Here is a 22,651-nt window from a genome sequence, read left to right as displayed (position 1 = left end):
TTGTAAAATATATATTTTTTTGAAATTTGAATTAAACATTTATCTGAATTCATCAATGAGTTTCTACGCAATAGTATTTTATTTTTTCAACCGACTTACTCCAGGAAAAGGATTACGTTGTGTAACCGTGACACTTCTTTTTTTTGGAGCCAAATACTGAACTGGTCAATACATAGATAATACATGACCTGTGTTTGTTTATCATGCGTTATCTTCAATTTTTTCTTAGTATATAAGAGGGGACAAGAAAAAATCATCGTTACTAACGACAACACTTGCTAACAAACATGGCAGCTGTTAAGATTCTTGCGGTTCTTTTAATCGTCAGCTCTGTCTTTGCGGGTAAGTCTTCTAATGATATATTTACGTTCATTTTAAAAATAGAATTATCGGACGCTTTCAATTCACTTTTGAGGAAGTTCAACTTAACTATTTTTCGATTCTAGATTTTTAAAGTATTTTAATTTGATCACAGAACAACTGTCATATTAACATACTTTTAATATATTTTTTCATAATTTTAGTCCTTACTAATTTAATCGTCATTGGGAATCTCATAAAATATATCTATATTTTTCAAATTTTAGGAAAAATATTGGTAGGTATATTTAAAAGAAAATTTATATTAGTTCTGATTTTGAGATTCGGTTTCCATGTTCTTTCTTCAGATGTCTGAACTAAAAATTGTTTACTTTTGTATCCCAAGTACCTACTATGTAAAACCTTCTTTCAATGCACTTCATTAAAACTTTCAATTGGAAATGTAAAAATATTATTTTAATGAATAGCATCGGACTAAAAGTAAAAAATAATTATTTTTGACAAAGCAAATTGCTAATAATAAGCTGTTTTTTATGTAAAATAACAATTAAATTTTTTCAATACGTAAGTAACGTCTATATGTTTGCGGGATAGACATAGCCACGTTCAGTTGTATGAATTAAAGATGTTTCTAAATGTGAAATTTTTAAACGTTTATTAATTTGTATAGTTTTTCACTAAGAATATAATTCTTAAACTTCAATGCATTTACAGAGAAACTAATCAAGGACAACTGCAAACAAGGCCCCGGCTTCGATGAGTGCATAAAGAAAGCCGTGCAAGATTTCTTCCAAAACTACAGTGGCGGTGTCCCCGACAAAGGAGTCAAACCTGTAGACCCATTCGTCATTGACCACATCGAAGTTCACACCGAAGAGACAGGAACCAAAACCCACTTGACCAACCTTAATGTTGTTGGATTCAAGAACGTTAAAGTGTCTGAATATCATCAGTAAGTATTTTTTCTTCTCGGCTGATTGAAGCGCACTGCTAGACATTTTTTTCTGAATATTTAAAATTGATAGCTACCAATCAACTTGGGGCGGAAACACGTTTTTAGTATGTTTGTTACGCGATAACTTTCGAAACGTTGGTCTGGCTTTGACGGAGTTTAAAATTATGTAGGGTCTGTCAAAAGAATTTTTATGTTCGTTTTAAATCAAAACCGGAAATCGGTATTTTTTTAGTTATTCATAATTTTGTAAAAATGTAAAGTGGTGTAAATTTTCTTGCAATATTTTTAATCAACCATTGCCGCGACATCACTTAGAAATACTAGTGGTTTAGTTACAAGTCCTAATTAGTACCTACTTTGCTCTTTTTTCTCTTTAGTACTTCCCATTTGTGTTGAAAGTTCAAGAAAATTTGATAGAAATCCTAAAGAGTGATATAACAGAATTCAATAATCAATTTGATAATTTTAATAGTTTTTTTTTTATTTTTCTCTTTAAGTGATGAGGCTGCAAGTAAAGAGCGATTCACCCTAAAGTTCGACTTCATTGCTGAAGGACCTGCCAGTTTGGAATTCGTGAGCAAGGGCAAACACCTCTCCGGTACCGTCAAATATAATGGAGGTATGTTTAAGAGCGAATAATAATAATAAATATACGAGTATATGAGACTTATTACACAGATTGAGTTAGTAAGAAGTAGTAGTAAGTTCGAAACTTGTGTCACGAGATACCAGTTTACCTAAAGAACAATAAACAAAAATGTATAAAATAAAATAACTAATCTTTACAAATGCACTGACCGAGAAATCTCAGATAATAACATACGAGTAGTTATGTCATGCCAACCTATATTTTAAATGCGAAATTTAGTTTATTTATTTTCTCTTTCGTCTACATGCGTTTTCCACTGAAACAATCAAAAAATTTGCATCGATTTATATAATCAAGAGTCTGAAGAAAGATTGGTTTTTAAAAATATACCTAAAATGGCACATTTGCAGTGTAATAAACAGATGAGATCGATTTTATAAATGATATAAATTGAATGTCACTTTTGCTGCAAATAAATACTTGTATTAGGACTATGTTTTGTATTGTACGTATAATTTTGTTCAAATCTACCAGTTATCACTGAAATTATGTTCTATTTACTCATATTCGATTTACATACAGGTGCAACCGGCATCATTTCCTACTCTTACTCGCTGAAGAAGGAGAACGGCCAGGATGTGTACGAAATCGGACCTGAGACCATTGAGTGCCAATCCCAGCATGTCAAATCTACTCCTAGCGATGACTTGCAAAAGGCTTTCGACAGTGGTTAGTATTTAGAAAATATTAAGTTATCTTTCTCATATTTTTTTTGTGTCAAGAGATATAACGCAAAAAGTGCAAGCCTCCTTTTTAGTATTTTCCTTTAGCGAAGAAAATAGTGCGCTAGAAATTCTTTTCCAGCGCTAATTGTAAAGTTCATTCAATATAAGGTTTCAAGGTATATGAATCTCAAATCCACCATCAAGCTGAACGTTTTGAGTATTTTCGAGTCTATCGGTTCTGTCTACCATATAAGGGAGAAAAGTGAGATATTTGCCTGATCTTGCACTTTGATTATAACTTCGGTAAAAAGACTGTAACTAATAATGTCATAAAGTTCTCTCAATAGCATAAATCAAGGAGAGGAAATAATAAGAAGAATTTAATAAACAAGGTTCTAACTAGTCTTGATTAACTTGTAATGAAAATCATAAGTATTAATTGATGCTATTCATTTTTCAGACCCTGATGCGCAAGCGGTGAAAGACAAATTCGAAGAAGTCGAGAGTGGACATGAAGCAGAGGTTGTTTGCAAGATCACCAAAGCCGTTCTCAAGCAGGCCGTTGAGAACCTGCGAGTTTCGGCCCGTCAAGGCGACATTTAATCTTAATGTTTTTTAATCATTACAATAAATGAAATTATAATGAATTACTTCATTTTTCTTAAACGTAACTAGACAGTTTTATTTTCTTAGTGGTAAAAACGTTGTGAAATATCTGAGTTCATTGTAAATTGTTCCTCTTACGAGAGGATAGATCTCGTGAGAAATCCCGCACATTTAGTCAACTGAATGGCAGTAAGGGTTACAGAGGTCAGATTGGAGTTGCTTCGTGTAAAACATGACTTATGGTCACAGGCGGATTCCGGGCTCCTGTCCAGGATGGTGAGGCATAGCTAAGATGTGTAAATGATAAACAAGCAGGTATAGATGTTAGTTTCTATGCTCCTACATTTGGTGAAGGGTAATTACTTTTTTTTTATCTATGTGGTAAGTAAGTTATATGAGGGTAATTGATATTTTATGTAAAAATTTCATGTATACAATCATCATACATTACATTTTTTTAACAGAATTATAAAGAAATGTAATGTTAAACAGAATACTAGACCTTCAATAGGGGCCAGCACAACAAACTTTTATAAACTCATACTGAATGAACGATATTTGTATTGTATGTAAGATAAATGAGGTGATGACCCGGGCCTTACATCGGGTGATGCTATGAAATTAGGTTTCCCTAATTACAATTTTAGTTTCCAGTTTTCCCGTTTCGTTACTTGGAGAGGAGCCCCGGCTGAAACTGTGACTGCGATCCTAGACCCTAGAGTCAAATCTCCCGTCTGATCTTCGTATTCTTTACAGGGGCATCTAATCTATATGTATATATAATAATATCCAGTTGCTTGCATTGTAAATGGTCGCTTTTGGATTCGAAATTATGCACCTTGTAATGGGTACATTTTATACCTTTACCACTGACCTCCGAGGCTCTCAATATCTCAATACTCTTCTTTGCTTAGGTATAAATGCTTAGATATAAGAAAAGGAATCACTTTTGACTGTAGGACGTTTTATTTATTAATTTCTAGACATCTTTGAAAAACGCAGATTTTGGCAAAATCCTTGCGGAAGCTCGTATGTTATGTATTGCTGTAACATAAACTGTTTTCACTACTTCACAGATAATCGCTTCACGAGTCTTCGACACTATTCCACTGTGTTTCGCTTTTTCTGCTTGGTATTCTGCATCTGAAAAATTAAGTTAAATTTTTTGAAGATTACCCCTTTGAAAGGACATAAGGGCTGAATTTCTCGCTGATTTTAATAAGAGAAAAACTGTTTTGAATATCTCGAACCTATTTGTATATAACCTTTCTACGGTCTAAAGCCATGATCTACTTATATGTATATAGAAATGTTCTATATGTAAATATTACTCACCAGCTTCTAAAGCAGACACAAGATCAGGGCTTAAAGTAAATTTAGGATCTCCGAGCAGTTCGCAAGAATTAGTTTCGGGACCAACCTCATAGTGTTCTACACCTTTATCGTCAGTTTTGAAAACGTAGGTGTATTGGGCATGCCCTTCAGCATCTGTAATGAATTAAGACGTCAATAAGACGTTACTTGAAGATGGAGTTGTATAAAATAACATCATGCCACTATTTTCACACCATGCTTATACTAAATAATTTGATATACGTACTACAACTTCAGTACTTTATTTGCTAAAATGTTGTAAATAAAAAATCAATTCTATCATTAAGCCAAAAAGCTAAACGTGGCCTTTTCAGTCTTTTTGAGACTGTTGGCTATGTTTTCGTAAAAACACCCGACGGTTCACGAAAGAAACCGTAGAACAATTCAAATTCAAATACAGTGATTGACAAAAAATATGGACGCCGATTGACCGCTCTATTAGTGAGCGGTCAATCGGCGTCCATATTTTAATAAAAGCCAAAGTGCGTGTTTTCAACTCCAATTATTTTTTATCATATGTTTTTGAGAGTAGAATTCAAATTTGTACCCTGAAGCAAGAACAACCCGGGCCCATTAAGGCCCATCTATCCAAACAACAATTTAAGGTAAGTAGGTACATGTTAATTCTTCCGCTTATTTATTTCGGAAATTTTTAATCTCTTTAAACCAAAACCTATCGATCTTAATAATTGGTTTTTCCGCTACCTCGCTTATTACTCAAATGTATGTAGGTACTTCGATGAATGATCGGAACAGAAACAACTGAGAACACGATTATATTTCAAGCTAAGTGGACTACCGTATCGGCACAAACTGAACTTGTGTGGCAATAGCCTCGGATCCGCTTTGTTGTTAGACAAATACTGAGCCGACAATACCGGGCTGAACATGCGTGTAGGAAGCCTAATTGTTGTACAATGATATTTCCTTGTGTGGTTCCAAGAACCAATAGAAAAATAATAGAATCATTCCATCTCTTTCTTATGGATGTCGTAAAAGGTGACTAAGGGAAAGGCTTATACCTAAACTAGAAATTCTTTAAGGCGACGGGCTAGCAAACTGTCGCTTTATATGAATCACAATTCTATCAGTAAGGCAAACAGCCGATCAGTATTTTCAAGACTGTTGGCTCTGTCTACTCCGCAATGGATAAAGACGTTGTTATATGTATTTATGTATTTGTAGAGATGTGCAGGCGTTGTCGTTAACGTGGTGCAATGAATTGTCTCTACTTTAACATATCTATCATTCAGTACAGTGTGATTCTCTGTAAACAACGTCAAAAGTAACATTGTCTGGCGCATAAACAAATAGACAATTGGCGTTGCTGACTGATAGTAGCTGGTAGATAGGCCTAAGCCCCAAGTACCCAAAATTTATCCTTGCGCCTTATTGATGATTATCGCGAAACCAAGTACACATTACACAGTATTACATACATATGGTCACGCCTATATCCCTTGTGGGGTAGACAGAGCCAACAGACTTAAAAATACTTAATGATAGTATTAATTTCATGATAGTATTTATTTGGCTTAATGATAGTATTTATTTTAATAATAAATCTTTTACTATTTCTTCGATTATAAAGTACTTACATGCTTGCGCATCCAATTTCCCAGAGTATGATTTGGACAATTTGTGTAATTCTACGGTGATATCACTGTTAAAAGTGACGTTTACCTTCGTTTTTAAGCTGACTGCTTTGCTGTCTTTATCTAATCTGTAAAACCAATATATTGATGATGAAACTTTAAAAAAATTAACTTAGCTTTTTGCTAGTATAGGATCATAATATTGATTATCGTTACAATGGAAGTTTTTCGAAAGAAATTCCTTAAAGAAACAAAAGTGTGACCAAATTTTTCATACCTAATTAGGTATTGATTTTCTTCCAATACTAAGAAAATCAAGAGGAAGATATAGACTGTTATGTCTTTATGGCTGTAACACATACTAAGTGATAACGTGGCGTTTAATCACTTGTATTAAGATAACATAAAATTAAAAAACTTTGTTAATACAATGTTTATTTAAAAATAACTATTAAATGTACCTTCTTTTACTAAATGAGCAGTGAGATATCAAAAACTCACTTGAAAGAGGAAATTTTCTGATCCTTGAAGCCTTGTACAACAATGTTTTTCAAATGGAACGTCACCCCAACACCTTCCGGGGTGACATCTAAATGCGGAATGGTTATAGGGTCCAAAGTCCTGATGTCGAATTGTGGAATACCACCGCTTGTGTTGTCCAAAAATGTTTGGGTGGTTTTTGATAAGCAATCAATATCTGTTGCTAAACATGGCTCCATTGACGACAGATCTGTAAAATATTAATTCATAAATACGCAATACTCACTTAAAATTACTTCGTTCCATAAAAATGTATATTCTGCGTATAACCTAAACACTTAATCAAAAAAATGTATATAAACAAACACATTTCACTCACATGCACTTACCAGAAATAACTGTTTGTAAAAACGCGAAAAAACACAAAGATTTAATAAGAAACATTGTGACGAGTAGACTGTATAGATTTAATTTGTGTTAGTGACTGCATTAATTTATACATAAGATAGTTGTTAAATATTATTTTGTGTAAACATGTAATGTTCTGAGGAATGTGATGATAGCTGGGTCAGAAATTATCACCTTCACATGCCAGTACAATGTGATTATGAATAAGTATCTATAATCTTAAAATTTGAGCTAAATAGTAAAGTCAGAGCTAAATTGAAAAAAATTGTAGAATCTACATGAATGACAAGCTGATATTTTTTAAAATTTCGTCGTCTATTGCCAAGAACATAATGTTTTGTATCGCTCAGACTTAACGCCAAAGTATGAGTAGATAAAAACTGATCGTGTTCATACGTTATTTTGTTTCGCCTCCCTAGTACGAAACTATGTTTTGTTAGTGTGTGCTTAAGTCTTGATTATTCCAATTTCTATGATTATGTACATCATGATAACATAGAATATATAGCATTGTCAGGGCTACCGTAAGTATTTCTATAGAGCTCTATTTCGTATGTATAATGCAATAAGTTATTATCCAGAAAACTATCTCATTGGGAAGAAATTCCATTATCAGTTCCGTTTCAATTATGGTCCGATAAATATTTAAAGTTCAATGTTGGTGTCTTATCATCACAGAATATGTTATTGTAGAACATTACCTCGGACAATACGAGTAATTACATTATGAGAATAGATTCTAGAATTGGGCTCCTCTTTGGAGAGGAAAGAACACAACCGAGACTTACATTGGTAGAAAAAAAAGAATTAAAATCATTAGGAATATGGAAAACAAATCATCCTTTAAAGCTTTAATCAGAAAAATATTTTATAAGAGGGCCATTGGCCATGCCTATTCTACTTTCTCGTCTTTGCTTTGTTGAATCCTCATTCTCATTCGTCCAGTACAGAACTACTTTCAACGATAACTAAATTGACTTCATTTTAAAAGCTAATAATTACAGTACCTTTGGCTTTAGTCAGAGTATTTAAATGGCACTTAAAATCTCATACACGTAGCAGGCAAATGGCATTATGACGTGAGTACTTAGTACCCACCTAGTGCAAATTGTAAATGGGACACGGGCACCGACTACGTGTCCAATTTAACTAACTCACTAACCCATTAAGGTCACGATGTTGATACAACCTGTCTGGAAATTGTAGTTATGCATAACATAAGAAATTTCTACGGCTATAATGTTATAATCCTTCATGTTCAATCGTCACTCATTTTAAAAACATTATTACTTTGATAAATATTTATTTATCAGTAAGTGTTTAAATTCTAAAGTTCTGTCTACCCTGCTACTACTGCAAGGGTTATCGGCGTACAAAGACAAATTATTTTATTGGGTGTAAACAGTTCTATTTAAATTCTGTGTTTATATCTTAGAATCATTCAATAACTTACTTCAAAGTTTCTTCTTTCGAAAAGTACAATTCTCGAAGGGCAAAGTTTAACCCTAAAAGCAATAAAGATAAAGATTTCTAAACAATAACATTGCATTTCAAAGATGGCAACAGACACAGAATTGCGATATTTGTGTTTATCTTACGCATATACTTTGGTTAAACTTGATATCAGTTCACCTAATTGGGTGCTCTAGCCAAACATTGTGATGTACATATATACCGAATTACACAGATGTATAAAAAATATTTAACGTGCAGGAATAAACTGTATCTAATATAAGGATATATTTAGTTTTATTTGACCCATTATACTTAATGATAGTTTTAATAATTATAAATAATAATTTATTAATATAGATACACCCAGGACAAAACACTGGTAGGTATATAATGAAACCCACAGGTAGGTATTTTATTGAGGGTTGTCCGAAGGAATATATTTGATTTAGTTATCAGACCCCAAACCTGTTTTATAAGGGACGAGTCCTGCATACATTTGAAAGAAACCCTCGTGTTGTCCTTATCACACTCAAGTAAATTTGCATTGGAGTGAAAAGGCAAAATATATGAAAATGTATTATGTATTAGGAAAAAATGTTTTACTTTTTACTTTGCTGCACAATATGTCATGTCAGGTTTTATTATAAATTAATCAATGCCAGGTAGGATTGACCTCTTGATATAATATTTTTATTATAAAGAGTAAAATAAGTTATGAAACATAAATAAATGAATGATACATCTCTGAACGCATTTGGTGACAGTAACGCTTACTTAATTCAATATTCTATAATGAGATTATCATAGAATGTTGAATTCGGTGTGATTTGAATTCTGAAGCGCACAGTGTGCATTGCTTATACAATCCTATACAAAGAAACAGACTGTCGCGTCGCACCGCGCAACGTCGTGTCTATTCGTTTTATGTCACTCAATGCATTCAAACAAAACATTGTGTTTATTATAAAACCTTAAGCAAAATTCCTTTTATTGCGTCTAGTAATCTGCTGCTAAGGAAAATTCTTTGTAAATTTATTGATATTAAGGCCAGCAGGAAATAAAAGGAGCTGCGATTATCTTTTGAAATGACTGTATTTTGCCGAGTAATTTAAGCGGCCGGTTGTTCACTGTAAAATTAAGACATTTGTTGTCAAGACAACTGATTGTATTCGTTTAGGAAGTGAAACTAATAACATGCTGGTTATTTTTATGCAAACATAAAAGATAAATATTATTAAGTACATGAGGAAACCATATTAATGTTTTTTTATCAATTTTTTTGTTTGCGCATCTAATACTTTTTATTTATTTCAGATTACCAAAATGTTATGTTTAAGAGTGCAGTCTAGCCTCTCCTCCAGTGTGAACAAACTGTAACGGGAATAAAAAGAGATTAAAAATTAAACTGAATCAACTCTCACTCGAATTTGAATGCAGTTTTTGGTTCATTTACTGCGTACTTAAACGAAGTTGATTTATGGCCATTGAATACACGCCCATTTCAGGATCCCTGCATTTAATTTCACTCTCCAAATCTGCAATAAACATAACATTAATTAATGAGGGAATCAATAGAACTGAATATTTAATTAATCACAAATATTTAACCGACAAACTGGTATATATAGCTAGTAATGTTTATCATTTACTTTTGATTGAGTTAATTGGTTGAGGTAGTATTTAGATTGTTTTATTTGATATCATGTAAAAACTAACAAATAGAGTATTAATCTGTGCAATTGCAGGAGTGAATAAGTGGGCAAAAATAAGAAAATGTTTTTCTTAAACTACTTATAAAGAAGAGTTTTGCATGAAAATATAAAAGAAGATGAAGGGACCGTGGCAAGTTCAAAGGAGTGATTTCTATAAAAATGGTGTGATCAACATACCTTTAGATAAATTTTAACCGTTTGAACTTTAAAACAAATGTAAAGCTGTATCGAAACAAAAGTTTTTGATGTTTTTTTCTCTAAACTTCTAAACATAAAATTTCTTTCTGTCGTGAGTAACATGGGCTATACAATATAACATCAGCTTACGCCCTTTTAGGAGTAGGTAAATCATAAAGTGTGCCCATAAAACTTTCATGTCGCTATTCATGTAAGCACCTTTACCAAATGGCTGAGAGAGATGCGAGGGGCCTATAAAAAAACAAATCGGGTCACGGAAACAAGATTCATGACGGTAAGTTCTGAAAAATAAACACACTATCTGTCTTATAGAATGAAAAAACGAAAGGTTTCGAACTTAACTCCCTAGTTTATTTGTTAGAAGATGAGGTCTTTCTCTTTCTAAGGTATAAATATTGAAGGGATTTAAAACTTAGGAAGCTGCCGACAAAGTGGGCAAATGTCAAAAAGTGAAACCCGCCTTCAAGCATAGTGACTATACGTGCAACTGGAAACACGCAAAGATGAGGCAGTGTATTGCTTAGTAAGAAAGTTAATATGGTATCGTCAGCAAGGTGATTAAATTTAAAAACGAGTACTGTTTCCTTGATTCTCTGTTCAAACTAACTGCACAGATATCTATATTTCTGTAATGTATAAAATGTATAAAACCTAGTTATAAAATAATCTTAAGGCTCACCTTTGTAAAGAGGAAAATAAACGTATTTTATTATTTATTTATTATGATAACAAGCGACAAGTCTAAAAGTATTTTACAAATAAAGAAATTGTACAAGTAAAAAGTCTTATGTATTTATTTGTGTACTTCCTGAATGGTTTAAGTAATTCAATTGTGTATAACAAGATTTTAGGCATCAAATAGTTACCTGGCCTGGCATGGTTCGATTTTCCTACAAAAATATTATGAAATAACCACGAATAACGTAAACCGATTATTCCAAGTCTTTGACGTCGATAACTCTCAAGAAGCAGGAATCGCTTTCATTGAAAAGAAATCGAAATACGAATCCCCAGAACTCTTGAAGAACTAGTGAAAGGGTTCTACAAAAATAAAAATAAACTATTTGCTTGGAGAATTTTCCTGTCAATGGCAAAACTGTAAATCGTGGTATGCTCATTAATATTTATTTTAATAAATGCTTTAGAATTTTCCGTAATAGATAAAGCTCGACAATATTAAAAAGGCAGCGACTGTTGAGAGCCAAAGAGCATCAGGCAAGTACCAGTTAAATTCTAGCAACGACTCGCCGCATCCTCATTTTGAACATTTTCCCATTAAGTCCATGAATCCAATTTTCCAGCTACAGTTAATTTCAGAATAACACACCCATTAGGCGGAGGTCCCTTTCATTAATGTATATAACAATGAATAATAAGAAGAAAATTGAAATAATAAAACATGCGCACTTGGATTATAGATACCTATCTGAATATTTCTTGAGATTTCTGTTATAGTATAGCTATTAGGGTTATTATATATATAGGCGTAGAATAATAGAAAAAACTAACGAATCTTAATTATTAACTCAGTTGTTTTTAGTTTTTGTTAATATACTTAATAATATTAACAAAGAAGTTTAATTGAATTAAAATTCGTATGTAAACGTAGGTGGAATTTACATAATACAAATTCAAATTAAAAATTTTTATTCATTCTTATAGGATACTATATATCGCTTAATAATTGTCGTATGGTTTAACAACATTGGTTGACGTCAAATAAATTACTTAAAAACTAAGTTTACAAGGCGTCAGTGCAGAAGAAGCGGTAACAAACTGCACTGCAGCATTTTCTTCAACAACGTCAACTTCACAATATTAAATTATACTTAGAATACAAATTGATCTATCATCCATTTAGTTATATAGAATCCTACATGATATAGATTTAGTCGTAAATATATGTATTTTCGTAGCGTAATACTTTTTCAAACAAATATCAGCCTAACCATTATGAAAATAATTGCATTTGTTTAATTAACGTGGTCGTGTTTATTCCAATTGAGATTAAAATGGCTACACTATAAGAGGATTACAACATGATCCCTGTTCCCGTGTTAGTACAGGTTCAAATTACATTGTATGAAATTTACTTTACAGTGAAGTTGTTATAAATCTGGACAAATGCTGTACAATTTTTTAACCTTATGGAAAACGAACATGACAGATATTATCCTCGCCATTTTAGTTGTGAAATTTGAAATTTGTGGCAAATCATGCCGTCTCGTAGGGTTAAAAAGTATAAAAAAAATATTATATATTTACGTATCTTGATCAAATTAAGGACGTCCTGGTAAAGGGTCAGGTCAAAAGTACCCGACACCGCCGAGCTTGTATGAAGAGAGTTATGAATGTGGATGAAGCGAAGGAAGTATGCAGAGATCGTGGCAAGTGGAAAGAGGTAGTCTCTGCCTACCCCTCCGGGAAAGAGGCGTGATTTTATGTATGTATGTATATATTTCCATAAATTTCTGGCGGGAGTAAAATACTTTTTAATACATTTCAATGATTTAATTTCTTTTTGTCTGTATGTAAGTCTTTTTGTGTGCACATTAATCCTTGAAACTACTTGGACGGTTTATATAAACTTTTATTATATTGAAGCTTTTGATACTGGGCACAATCTAAGCTATTGAATGGTCGTCATCATCTAGGCCCTAGGCCTCATTTATTGAAGTCTATGCGGACGAATACGCGGACACCAGCTACTCCACAATAAATGTAAGTGCTAAGTAAAAAGCACGATTCACGTTCGGCTAAAGCTTTTGAAAAATATTTTGTTCATTTTATATTTTTCGAATTGCGTTGTAATGCACATGAATAAATGAAACCAATTAATGCATCAATTATGTAAAGTGAAATTTTCCGTCCATAAATCATAATAATTAGGTACCTACGTAACGAAATTGTGTAGCAAAACCACAGCAGTGAAATAAAACCATCGGGAAATGTTAACTACGCCTCATTTGTCAGTCTTTACGAAATAACCCCTATATGTCTTCATGAAAATAATTCCGAAAGAAATATTATGCAATATAACCTAATATTCGCGTAACTGTGGATATGAAACTTAGATACGAGAAGTGATAATGAATGAGCTATTATCTTTTAGAACATAATTATGCAGTATTTGGGTGACTACGCTGTGCTCGGAAGACGTCAGAAACCACCAAAAAATATTAAAAATAAAAATAAAACTGTTCGTTTCCGCGGATCCAACCCGGGCACTCCGATTTAAAAACCGATCCCTCTGACCACTTGAACACATAATTTCGACGCAGCGAGCGCTTTACTGTTGGTTTATCAGTAGGTAAAGTGGTCGCCGCGTCGAAATTATCGATTTCAAGCGACCTTCTTATGTGGAAAGATTTCTTCGACCTACCCCTTTTATCCGGGCCCTACGAAAGCGGCAAAGTCAGACATTTGTTCCCCAGATAACCTGCAGGCTTCTACAAGACGTGAACGTACCAATGTAGACAGCTTCCTTATTTATATTGTCTGGCAAGACAAGGCTACGCGGTCTCTCCGCGAAAGTTTACACATCCAGCGCAATATTTTCATAGTTTTACATACTTTTAGTATTGTTGGTACAAATGAAAAGAATATTAGACTCTTATTCGAGTTTAGGTCTTTCTCACCAATAACTCATCCGTGTTAAAAGATATCCTTTTGAGTACCTAGGTACTAAATGCAATGTTTGCTTTCAAATATTAGGATTCATCGTTTTATATATGTATGACAACTTACTACTTTTGATGCATTAATTTGATCTTCAATCTTATTATAAAAACCGATCTGTTTTAGATAATCTAACTATATCTTTACCTACGTCGGTCTTTTCCAACTTTTCCATTTATGTTCTCCTAAGTGAGTTGATATCTGAGGTATAATAATAATTAATATGTACTACATCTTACAAAGTTTTAGCAACAAGTAGTACTCATGCAGAGAAGTTCGTAGAAGTCCACTGAGAATTGAATCCGGAACGCTAGTTGCATTCGAGATTAGCAACTGCAACAAACTTTAACACAGAGTTACTTCTTTTGTTCCCTAATTAGTTCGAATGGTATTAAAAGTATTGTGAAAAACTAGATTTACGTGAATCCGTGTAAGTCACGTAGCATAGTTGGCAGTTCAGAGAAGTTTTTAAATATTTATTACAAACATATTATTACGTGATATTCAGATAAATGTTTAAAATCTAACAACTTAAACTTTACAGTAATTTAACCGTAATGTTTTTAGATTCATACTCGCAATAACATTAATAGTGAAAAGTATAAACACTTTTTTCTAATTAAAAGAATACTATTATGCAACTTTATAAAACAAGATTATAATAAAGAGTCGCCTTAATCTTTTTAAAACAATTTTTGAGATTTTACACAACAACGGATTTTAGACGTACGGTCCACTCCTTTTTACGATACTAAATTTGGAATATTTAGATTTTCACCAAAAACTACCGATAATTAACAAACTACCAGATATATTCGCTCAAAGAGTTTAAAAGCGATCGGTGGATTTCCAAAACCCTTTCCGTGCCAGCTTTTAAAGGTAATCCACTGTTGAAATATTCTAAGCTTTAAAGGTCAGTAACTTTTTGTTAGACATATTTATCCATTACTGGCTATATAGACCCACCACCACAGGTGCCGTATAGTTCCCGGCACCAATTAAAAATATAAGAATAGGACCACTCCTTCTCTTTCCCTTGGATGTCGTAAAAGGCGACTAAGGGATAGGCTTATAAACTTGGGATTCTTCTTTTAGGCGATGGGCTTGCAACCTGTCACTATTTAAATCGCAATTCTATCATCAAGCCAAAAAGCTGAGCGTGGTCAATCAGTTTTTTTAAGACAGTTGGCTCTGTCTAGCCCGCAATAGATATAGACGTGGCTATATTTATGTATGTATGTAGACCCAGTAGTCACAAGACAGTTAAATAAGATGGTTAAATATTGCAATTTAAAGTAACAGTTAGTCCATCGCCTAAAAGATGTATCCCAGGTTTATGTCTTGCCTTGCCTTCAGTGACGTTCTCTATAGGAGGCTGATCAAAGTATCCTATCACATCTATATTTATAACTACTGATATAAGTTAGCTTCTGAAGTAGGTATGGATTCATCTATATAATTATTTATAAAATTACACTGACTGATTGATTGAGATATCAGCAGATCTCAAACTACTAGATTTAAAATTTGGCAAGAAGGTTTAGTTAAGCATATAGGGACGAAAATTTACGGGACATATCGTTTTATGCGGCAGGAGCCGTAGGCCTACTGTAGTTATAATAAAAAACCACAATCTTTTGAGAAGGATCTCACGTATTTTCACAACAGAGACTTTCCCATCAGCATGTTCCTCAAAGGCATATCTTTTTAAAACAGTCTTTTGAACAGGAACCGCCATGTTTTGCATTCAAAAACCTCAGTCAGAATACCGTAGCTTTTACTCGCTTTAATTTTTTGTCGAGTTTAAAAATGTGGGAATTCTGATATTAAAACATGATATATGTTTGTCACATTAAAAACGCTGTCAATTTCACCTGAGGCTTCGTTCCAGTCGAAATATTTAATAGTAAATTAGTTTTGACAACAAAAACAATAAAAACACAAAGCTTTTCAAAGCAAGGAAGTAAAAATTAGGATTTACTTGGTATGGAATAACAATATTTCGTCATATTTTGTCATGTAAATATTCTAATTCAAAACATAAGTTATGCACAAATACAGTTTTACTTGAGAAAGAAAAATATATATAAAAGAAAATCATAGATTAGAAAAACCTCGCCTAGCTATTTGAGAGACAAAGATAGGTAGTAAGGTCGGTAGCTCATCGCGTAAAATATGAACTCAAATGTACTTAAATCACACGCTTGAACTGAACATTCATTTTTGCAAAAAAAAAATAGCGGCTGACGAAAAGTATATTTAATAAAGAAACTTCATTTTCTACCTTAAAAATTAAATTTAATGCTTAAAATGATTTTTCTCTCATAAAAAATCATTCTGTTTATTATCATTTTATAATAACTGTGTTAAATTTAAATAACGGTGCTTCAAAAATATGTCATAAAGCTTTTCTGCGAAATTATATAGACCAATTAATATACAAAACGTCAGAGACAGTGCTCTAAGCAATAAATTTGAAAATTCAAAGATTTTACGAGGCGATTTATTAATTAACCTACAAAATTTTCATAGAAATCTAATTGGTGGAAAATAATGATTTAGGTAGTTTGATTTGATTTATAACTTAGTAAGTATTATCCGTTATCCAGATTAAATTTAAATGGCTCTGACTGTAAATGTAACAATACGGTTTTACTAATAATAAATTTTACTAGTTAATGCCCGCGACTTCGATCGTCGTACTAACAGAGGATGCAACCGGGACTAAAGCCAGGAGGAAGAAAACTTGGTTCGTCGTAAAAATTCATTGATAATCTCATCAACAATTTATAATAAGCCAAAGTATTTTTCATATACGATTGTTGGAGAAAATAAAATAGGTACTTTTTACTTTACTCACTTACTATTAATACATAAAAACTGACTCAAATCGCCTAATAGAGGGGCTTGACGGGCGTCGACCTGAGCAACAACTTTCGCATGATACGAGTGCCTACAAACATACAAACAGAAATTCTAAGAGTCACATTATTGGCTTCGGTTGGTCTTATACAGGTCCTCCGTATCAATTTTTTGCCAATATCTTTCAAGTACAGACATCGCTCAGTAACCATTTTATTATATTTATGGATTTTCAATGTTATATGCCGTGTGATGTAGGATGAGTAAATTATTTCTCTAATACATATAGGTAATATATAAAACATTTTTTCAAAAGCGTAATGGTTTCTCAGCCTTTTTTAACATTGATGACGATCTCATATCTTATACCTATCTTGTATTATAATCCGAGGGAAATACGTTTCGTAATACCAAAGGTGCATCCAACCGATACCGTATCGGTAAAGCTGATTCCGACAAATGTATAAACAATTAGCTTTGTCACGAAACACCGCTTCAGTTTACCAGAATTCCGGGAAATCGTTTTACTTTCCCCACGTTTAAATTGCATAAAACAAATACATCAGTTTCCGTCTGTTTTCACCAAATGTGAGAATTTTTTTTTCGTTTTGTTTATTATCTGAGTAGCTTTTGAGTTCAGTATTTTTGCTTTGAACGCACTTTCGGGAATGGGGGATATCTACCTGCCCAGTGGACTTCGTAGTAGAGTAAAAATTGCCAAATATTAATTATAATTAAACTTCATTGTAACTTATATCTTTTACTTATACTATAATCAGCTTGAATAGAACACTAAAAGAAAAATAACAATACTATTTACAGAGAAGCTTACTTTCATTATTGAATACTTAATACCTTTTGCTACAATACTCTCAATTTTCTCAAAATCACTGTTATTGTTATTATTATTGCTTAAAGTGAAATTAGAAAGCCTGAAGAGTCTGCCAAAATGGGAAATTAAAGACAACTATTACGCTTTCTGCCTTTATTCCCTGAATAATTGCGTTAATTTGAGTTCTAAATATAAGAATCTATTTCAGTAGCAAATAAAATAATAAAAGGATTGTTTATAAAGGTACCTAAAACCCTGTGTGACAATAAATAATGGATTTAATTTTACAATTATGTGCTTTCCTTGAGTTATAATAAATTACTTTTTTTGGGAATTTTCATTTGATTGTTGATTGAAACTACTTAAAGTTTTCATAACAAAGGCATTTTTATAACATTCATCTCTTACGGGGTAGATAGAGCAAGGCACGTAGCCTTAGAATTTTTATTTTACATCTGAGCCTTTTATCTGATTGACTTTTAAAATATAAATATCAACTTAGTTCTGAATATTTCAGGTAACACATAATAGAGAGCTATTAAGGAAAATGAGGGCACTGCGCTGGAAAGCATAATAATGGTATAATTTCTCGACCCCGTTTAAGTTACTAAGTAACCATATTAAAACTACGTCACGTCACCATTTCTTACTAGGGACAGGTTTTTAATCCATTTGTTATTTTAATTAATTTCCTGATTTGTATGGGATGTAGGGAGTTGGAGTTTTGGAATCTCGCCAATACGTGAGAGGAATTAATATTAGTTTTTGAAAAATGTTAACCTTATGGCGTTAAATCAAGTTGAATCTTTGCTGAGCCTCCTGCTGCCTCCCAGAGTTATTATTTAAGTATGTAAAAAAGTGAGTCACTTCATATACCTACCTAGTTATCTAAAACATACTCCCGTAGGGATAATAGTAACATATAATATTTTTTTTTATTTCATCGTAAGAATATATACGTAATTAGTAAGTACATTAGGTACAAACCTATGTGTGAGTTTAACGATATTTTCCTTTACGGTAAGTGACCACTCCTATTTTATAGTGCGTCGGAAATCACAAATCACAACTTAATAAATATCTGGTAAAAAATATGTGTAAAGTAAATTTGAATCAATTTAACACTTGTGCGATTCATATTACACCCAAAACGACCACTCGAATAAAGTCGAGGGAATTTTCAGAAGCGCCGCGTGGTAATATCGCCGGGTGAGAGTTAAAGTCGGTATAACGGATGCACCGCAAGTTTTATGTGGCGGCGACAACACGAAATTGCTAATTTATTTGCATTTTAACCTCAAATGAAAAACTAGGGTGTCGTAGTTTGATGTTTTTAATTCCATTTTTGTCGCCAAGTATGATAACTTCTTTTAGGCGATGGACTAGCAGCATACTCTCACTATCTCTAAATGTCAATTGTATTATTAGTCTATATATTGACTCTGTCTACCCCATTAGTTTATTACCCATTAATTCTTCTACGGTGTTAATTCCGATTACCTTCTCACCGCTAGAGAGGAGCCCGTGGTTCAGCTCTTGACAATGATTCTGGGTAAGATTTTACACGAAATGACTCCTAAATGACTTTTGCAATCTCGCAGCTAAACCTAACGCATATTGAATCAAGTCAAATGCTGAACTGGATGTATGACCCTATTTAATACCTTCTAAGACATCCTTTGGAAAGAGATGAAATTGTTATTTATATAGTGCCGGGAACCACACGGTACAACAAGAAGTTTGATATTAAACTAAAAAGTCCGATAGCTCGTATTCAACTGGAATTCTGAAAATTTCAGAAGCGCATAGCGTGGAATGAACATCACTGGTTAACTTCGTGTTTTTGTTGCAAACAAATTAAAAAAGGTATTCGCTATATAAACCTGCTCTATATTTTTTAGGATCTGTATTGTATGGTTTTAAGAATGGTTTAATTTCAAGTGCCGTGTGGCTCCCGGCACCAGTTCAAGAAAGAATAGGACCACTCCATCTCTTTCCCATGGGTGTCGTAAAAGGCGACTAAGGGATAGGCTTACCTACTTGGGATTCTTTTTTAGGCGATGGGCTAGCAACCTGTCACTATTTGAATCTCAATTCTATCATTAAGCCAAATAGCTGAACGTGGCCATTCTGTCTTTTCAAGACTGTTGGCTCTGTCTGCCCCACAAGGGATATAGACGTGACCATATGTATGTACCTATATGTATGTTTAATTTCAAAATGAAGGATAACGTGGAGATAATTAGGACCTTAAGTTTTAATTTTTGTTTTTGAATTTTTTTCCTTGACATGAATATAGTAGATTTATTTTCAAATTTGGATACAAGTTATCACTAATTGACGTCACAAAACTTAAATCTAATTATTTCTACTACATGCTTTATCGAGATAAGGGATGCGATCCGATGGCTAGTATTAATTATTTTCTCACTCTCATCTATGCATTCAGAGTCCGCGTTCTGATATTTATAACTACTTTTTGTCCATTGTTTGGCATCTAAAGAGTTTATAATTCATTCAACAATAATTTCACTTGCACTATTTCATATAATGCCTGAGGCTTGCATTAGAATTTAAGCTGGAATTTTAGAATTTTTGAAGTGAATAATGCCTGGTAGGAGTCAAAAGCAGTGTTGTGGATGCACAAAATGCAAGATATTCTGTTGTTTTATGTGGGGCAGCGATAACATGAAACTTTAAAATTTAACTCAAGGTACCAGATTTTTTGCCGTTTAATCAGCGATAGATAATAGATACTGAAACGTAGCCCCTATGTTAAAAGTATTTCAATATTGATTATAAAATCAAATATATTTATTGTCCAACACTGGTTACAAAAGTCGTTACATATTCGTGATCAGCACTGTGAGCGTACAATAACTTTTAATACCAAATACAATGTCGAAATTTAAAATAAGTATAATGAAATTGTGGATGATAATAAGAGTCATACAAACAACACAGCACCAAAACATTAGTGTGTGAAGCTGAAATTTGTATAATACAAGTTTCTTCCAGAGTTTAGTAGAGCACTCAGGAAGGATTTTCTAAAATTCTCAAGAATTAACAGAGAAGAAGAAAGAACAGAGGAATAAAGTCTTGCCTGCTTGCCGGTTAACAGAAAGAGATAACTTCATAGCATTTGCTAATTAATTTTTTGTTTTTTTTTACATTCACTTATAACACGTCTTTATCTCTTACGTGGTAGACAGATCCACTGTCTTGCAAAAATTGAAAAACCACGTTCAGCTATATTGCTTTATGATAATATTGAGATACAAACAGCGACAGGTTGCTGGGCAATCGCCTAAAGAAAGAAATTTTATTTTCGTTTTTCTTTATTTAACTTTCTAACAATATTAAAAATAAAACAAAACGACTTCGTCTAGTAAGTTCTCCTTGCAACCCCATAAATAAGTTACTTATAGATATTTTTTGAGTTTAGCAAACGAAAAGGGCTGTAGCCCTTAAAATTATATGGTCCGAAATATTAGTATAAGCACACGGCTGGGTACTCGTAAACGTGAGTTTTTCTTTTATTTGTCCCGTAAATGGTGCTGGGGAATGTTATCTGTATTCAGAGTATTAAAGCTGCCTTTTCGTATCCGTAGGCCGTACGTGATCCATGCGAAACGGAAATTGGTGCACATTGGAAAACTTGGTACTAGTGAAGTTGAGACGAAAAATTTTTCTGCATTCATTTTTCTTTTAGACGTAGGTATAGTTTGGATGTTATTGGCATTTATTTTCTAGAAGTATTCTTGTTTTCTGGTATCGCGATTAATTGAATAACATGAAAGAAACAGATCGGTTTATTATAAAATATTTTCCAAAACATTGCGTATTCCGTACTGCTTCTCGGTAGATAAAGTAGTTCCTAAAAGGTAAAGTGTTAAGAATTGGAACCACTCTTGATGTATGAGAGCAACGTAAAGAAAGCACAAAATGAAATTCTGTTTACTGTTTAATAAAATTAAGGTTAAGTGATTTTTGAATTATGTTACTTTGATCTGTAATCTATAAAAAATAAAATAGGAATTCAAGTAAAATAGTATACTTGAACATTAAATCAAATTTATTAAAAGTTACCTCGTCAAATCACACAGGTAAGTTGCAAAATCCTAGATTCTGAATCAATACCACCACGTATAAAACTAGCAATGTAAGTGCTTAGATAAGAATGAAAGGAATAGAATAGGACTTATTTTATAAACCTGTGAGCAAAGTTATGTTGCATCACCTCATCACACTGAAAAGTATTCAAAAGACAATGAAATGTCAATAAGGAAAATATATTCAAAAGTTATTGTGTGACATTAAATACATTTAAGAACAACATATATAAGTTTCTCTTCTATGGAGAATTTCTAGGGAAGGTACTCAAAGCCACTCATGCTCGCTGATATGGGACGTGCCCTGAATATGGCGACATATCACACATCTGCATTATTACTCTATCAATGTATATGCGTTTTCGTAGTAAAGTTTGGTTTGAAAGTTTTGTAAAAATGTAAAGAATCAAATATACGTAGATTTTGAGTTGTTTGAAAGTTTAGGACGGATATTAACTAAAAAAAAATTAAGGATAGATACTGTCTATCCTCATATAAAAAACATTTAGAAAAATCAGTCTTTTTCTATTTGTTATATGATACGGGGTTCGTTGAATATATGTGACCTTACATGCTTTTAAAATTCTTGGTTGACTACTGTTATTAAACTGCGGCTGCTTTACAATTCGTTTGCCATATGTAATATTTCGAAGTTCGATGTTGTTTATGTGTAAAACAAAATGATTAACTGAGAGATAGATGGCGCTATGTGATCAGCCTCAATTATTAGTTTAGTATGAGCACTTATC

At 32.8% G+C, this 22,651-nt stretch overlaps 2 protein-coding genes across 2 annotated transcripts; one reads left to right on the top strand and one right to left on the bottom strand.

Annotated features, from left to right (window-relative positions):
- Nucleotides 1-198: 198 nt before the first annotated feature.
- LOC106137345 (uncharacterized) lies at nt 199-3,237 on the top strand. Its single transcript, XM_013338160.2, has 5 exons — nt 199-342; nt 1,036-1,273; nt 1,774-1,895; nt 2,448-2,594; nt 3,051-3,237. Exons 1-5 carry the CDS (start codon nt 288-290, stop codon nt 3,191-3,193), a joined length of 705 nt encoding a protein of 234 aa, XP_013193614.1. The 5' UTR covers nt 199-287; the 3' UTR covers nt 3,194-3,237.
- A 906-nt stretch (nt 3,238-4,143) lies between these two features.
- On the bottom strand, nt 4,144-7,192 carry LOC106135052 (juvenile hormone-binding protein). Its single transcript, XM_060945473.1, has 5 exons — nt 7,035-7,192; nt 6,667-6,895; nt 6,169-6,293; nt 4,532-4,684; nt 4,144-4,339 (listed from the first exon to the last, which is right to left on the bottom strand). Exons 1-5 carry the CDS (start codon nt 7,087-7,089, stop codon nt 4,176-4,178), a joined length of 726 nt encoding a protein of 241 aa, XP_060801456.1. The 5' UTR covers nt 7,090-7,192; the 3' UTR covers nt 4,144-4,175.
- Between the last annotated feature and the right edge of the window lie 15,459 nt (nt 7,193-22,651).

Source organism: Amyelois transitella, chromosome 8 (assembly GCF_032362555.1).
Source record: "Amyelois transitella isolate CPQ chromosome 8, ilAmyTran1.1, whole genome shotgun sequence".
NCBI lineage: Eukaryota > Metazoa > Arthropoda > Insecta > Lepidoptera > Pyralidae > Amyelois > Amyelois transitella.
The sequence above is the reverse complement of the archived record's forward strand: the minus strand, read 5'-3'. Positions and strand labels throughout refer to the sequence as shown.

Coding starts and splice junctions, on each gene's coding strand:
- LOC106137345 (XM_013338160.2), top strand. CDS start 288: ATGGCAGCTGTTAAGATTCTTGCGGTTCTTTTAATCGTCAGCTCTGTC. Junction 1,274..1,773: donor AAAGTGTCTGAATATCATCA/GTAAGTATTTTT, acceptor TTTCTCTTTAAG/TGATGAGGCTGCAAGTAAAG. Junction 2,595..3,050: donor GCAAAAGGCTTTCGACAGTG/GTTAGTATTTAG, acceptor TTCATTTTTCAG/ACCCTGATGCGCAAGCGGTG.
- LOC106135052 (XM_060945473.1), bottom strand. CDS start 7,089: ATGTTTCTTATTAAATCTTTGTGTTTTTTCGCGTTTTTACAAACAGTT. Junction 4,685..6,168: donor GAAATTGGATGCGCAAGCAT/GTAAGTACTTTA, acceptor AATTCATTACAG/ATGCTGAAGGGCATGCCCAA. Junction 4,340..4,531: donor TGTGTCTGCTTTAGAAGCTG/GTGAGTAATATT, acceptor TTAATTTTTCAG/ATGCAGAATACCAAGCAGAA.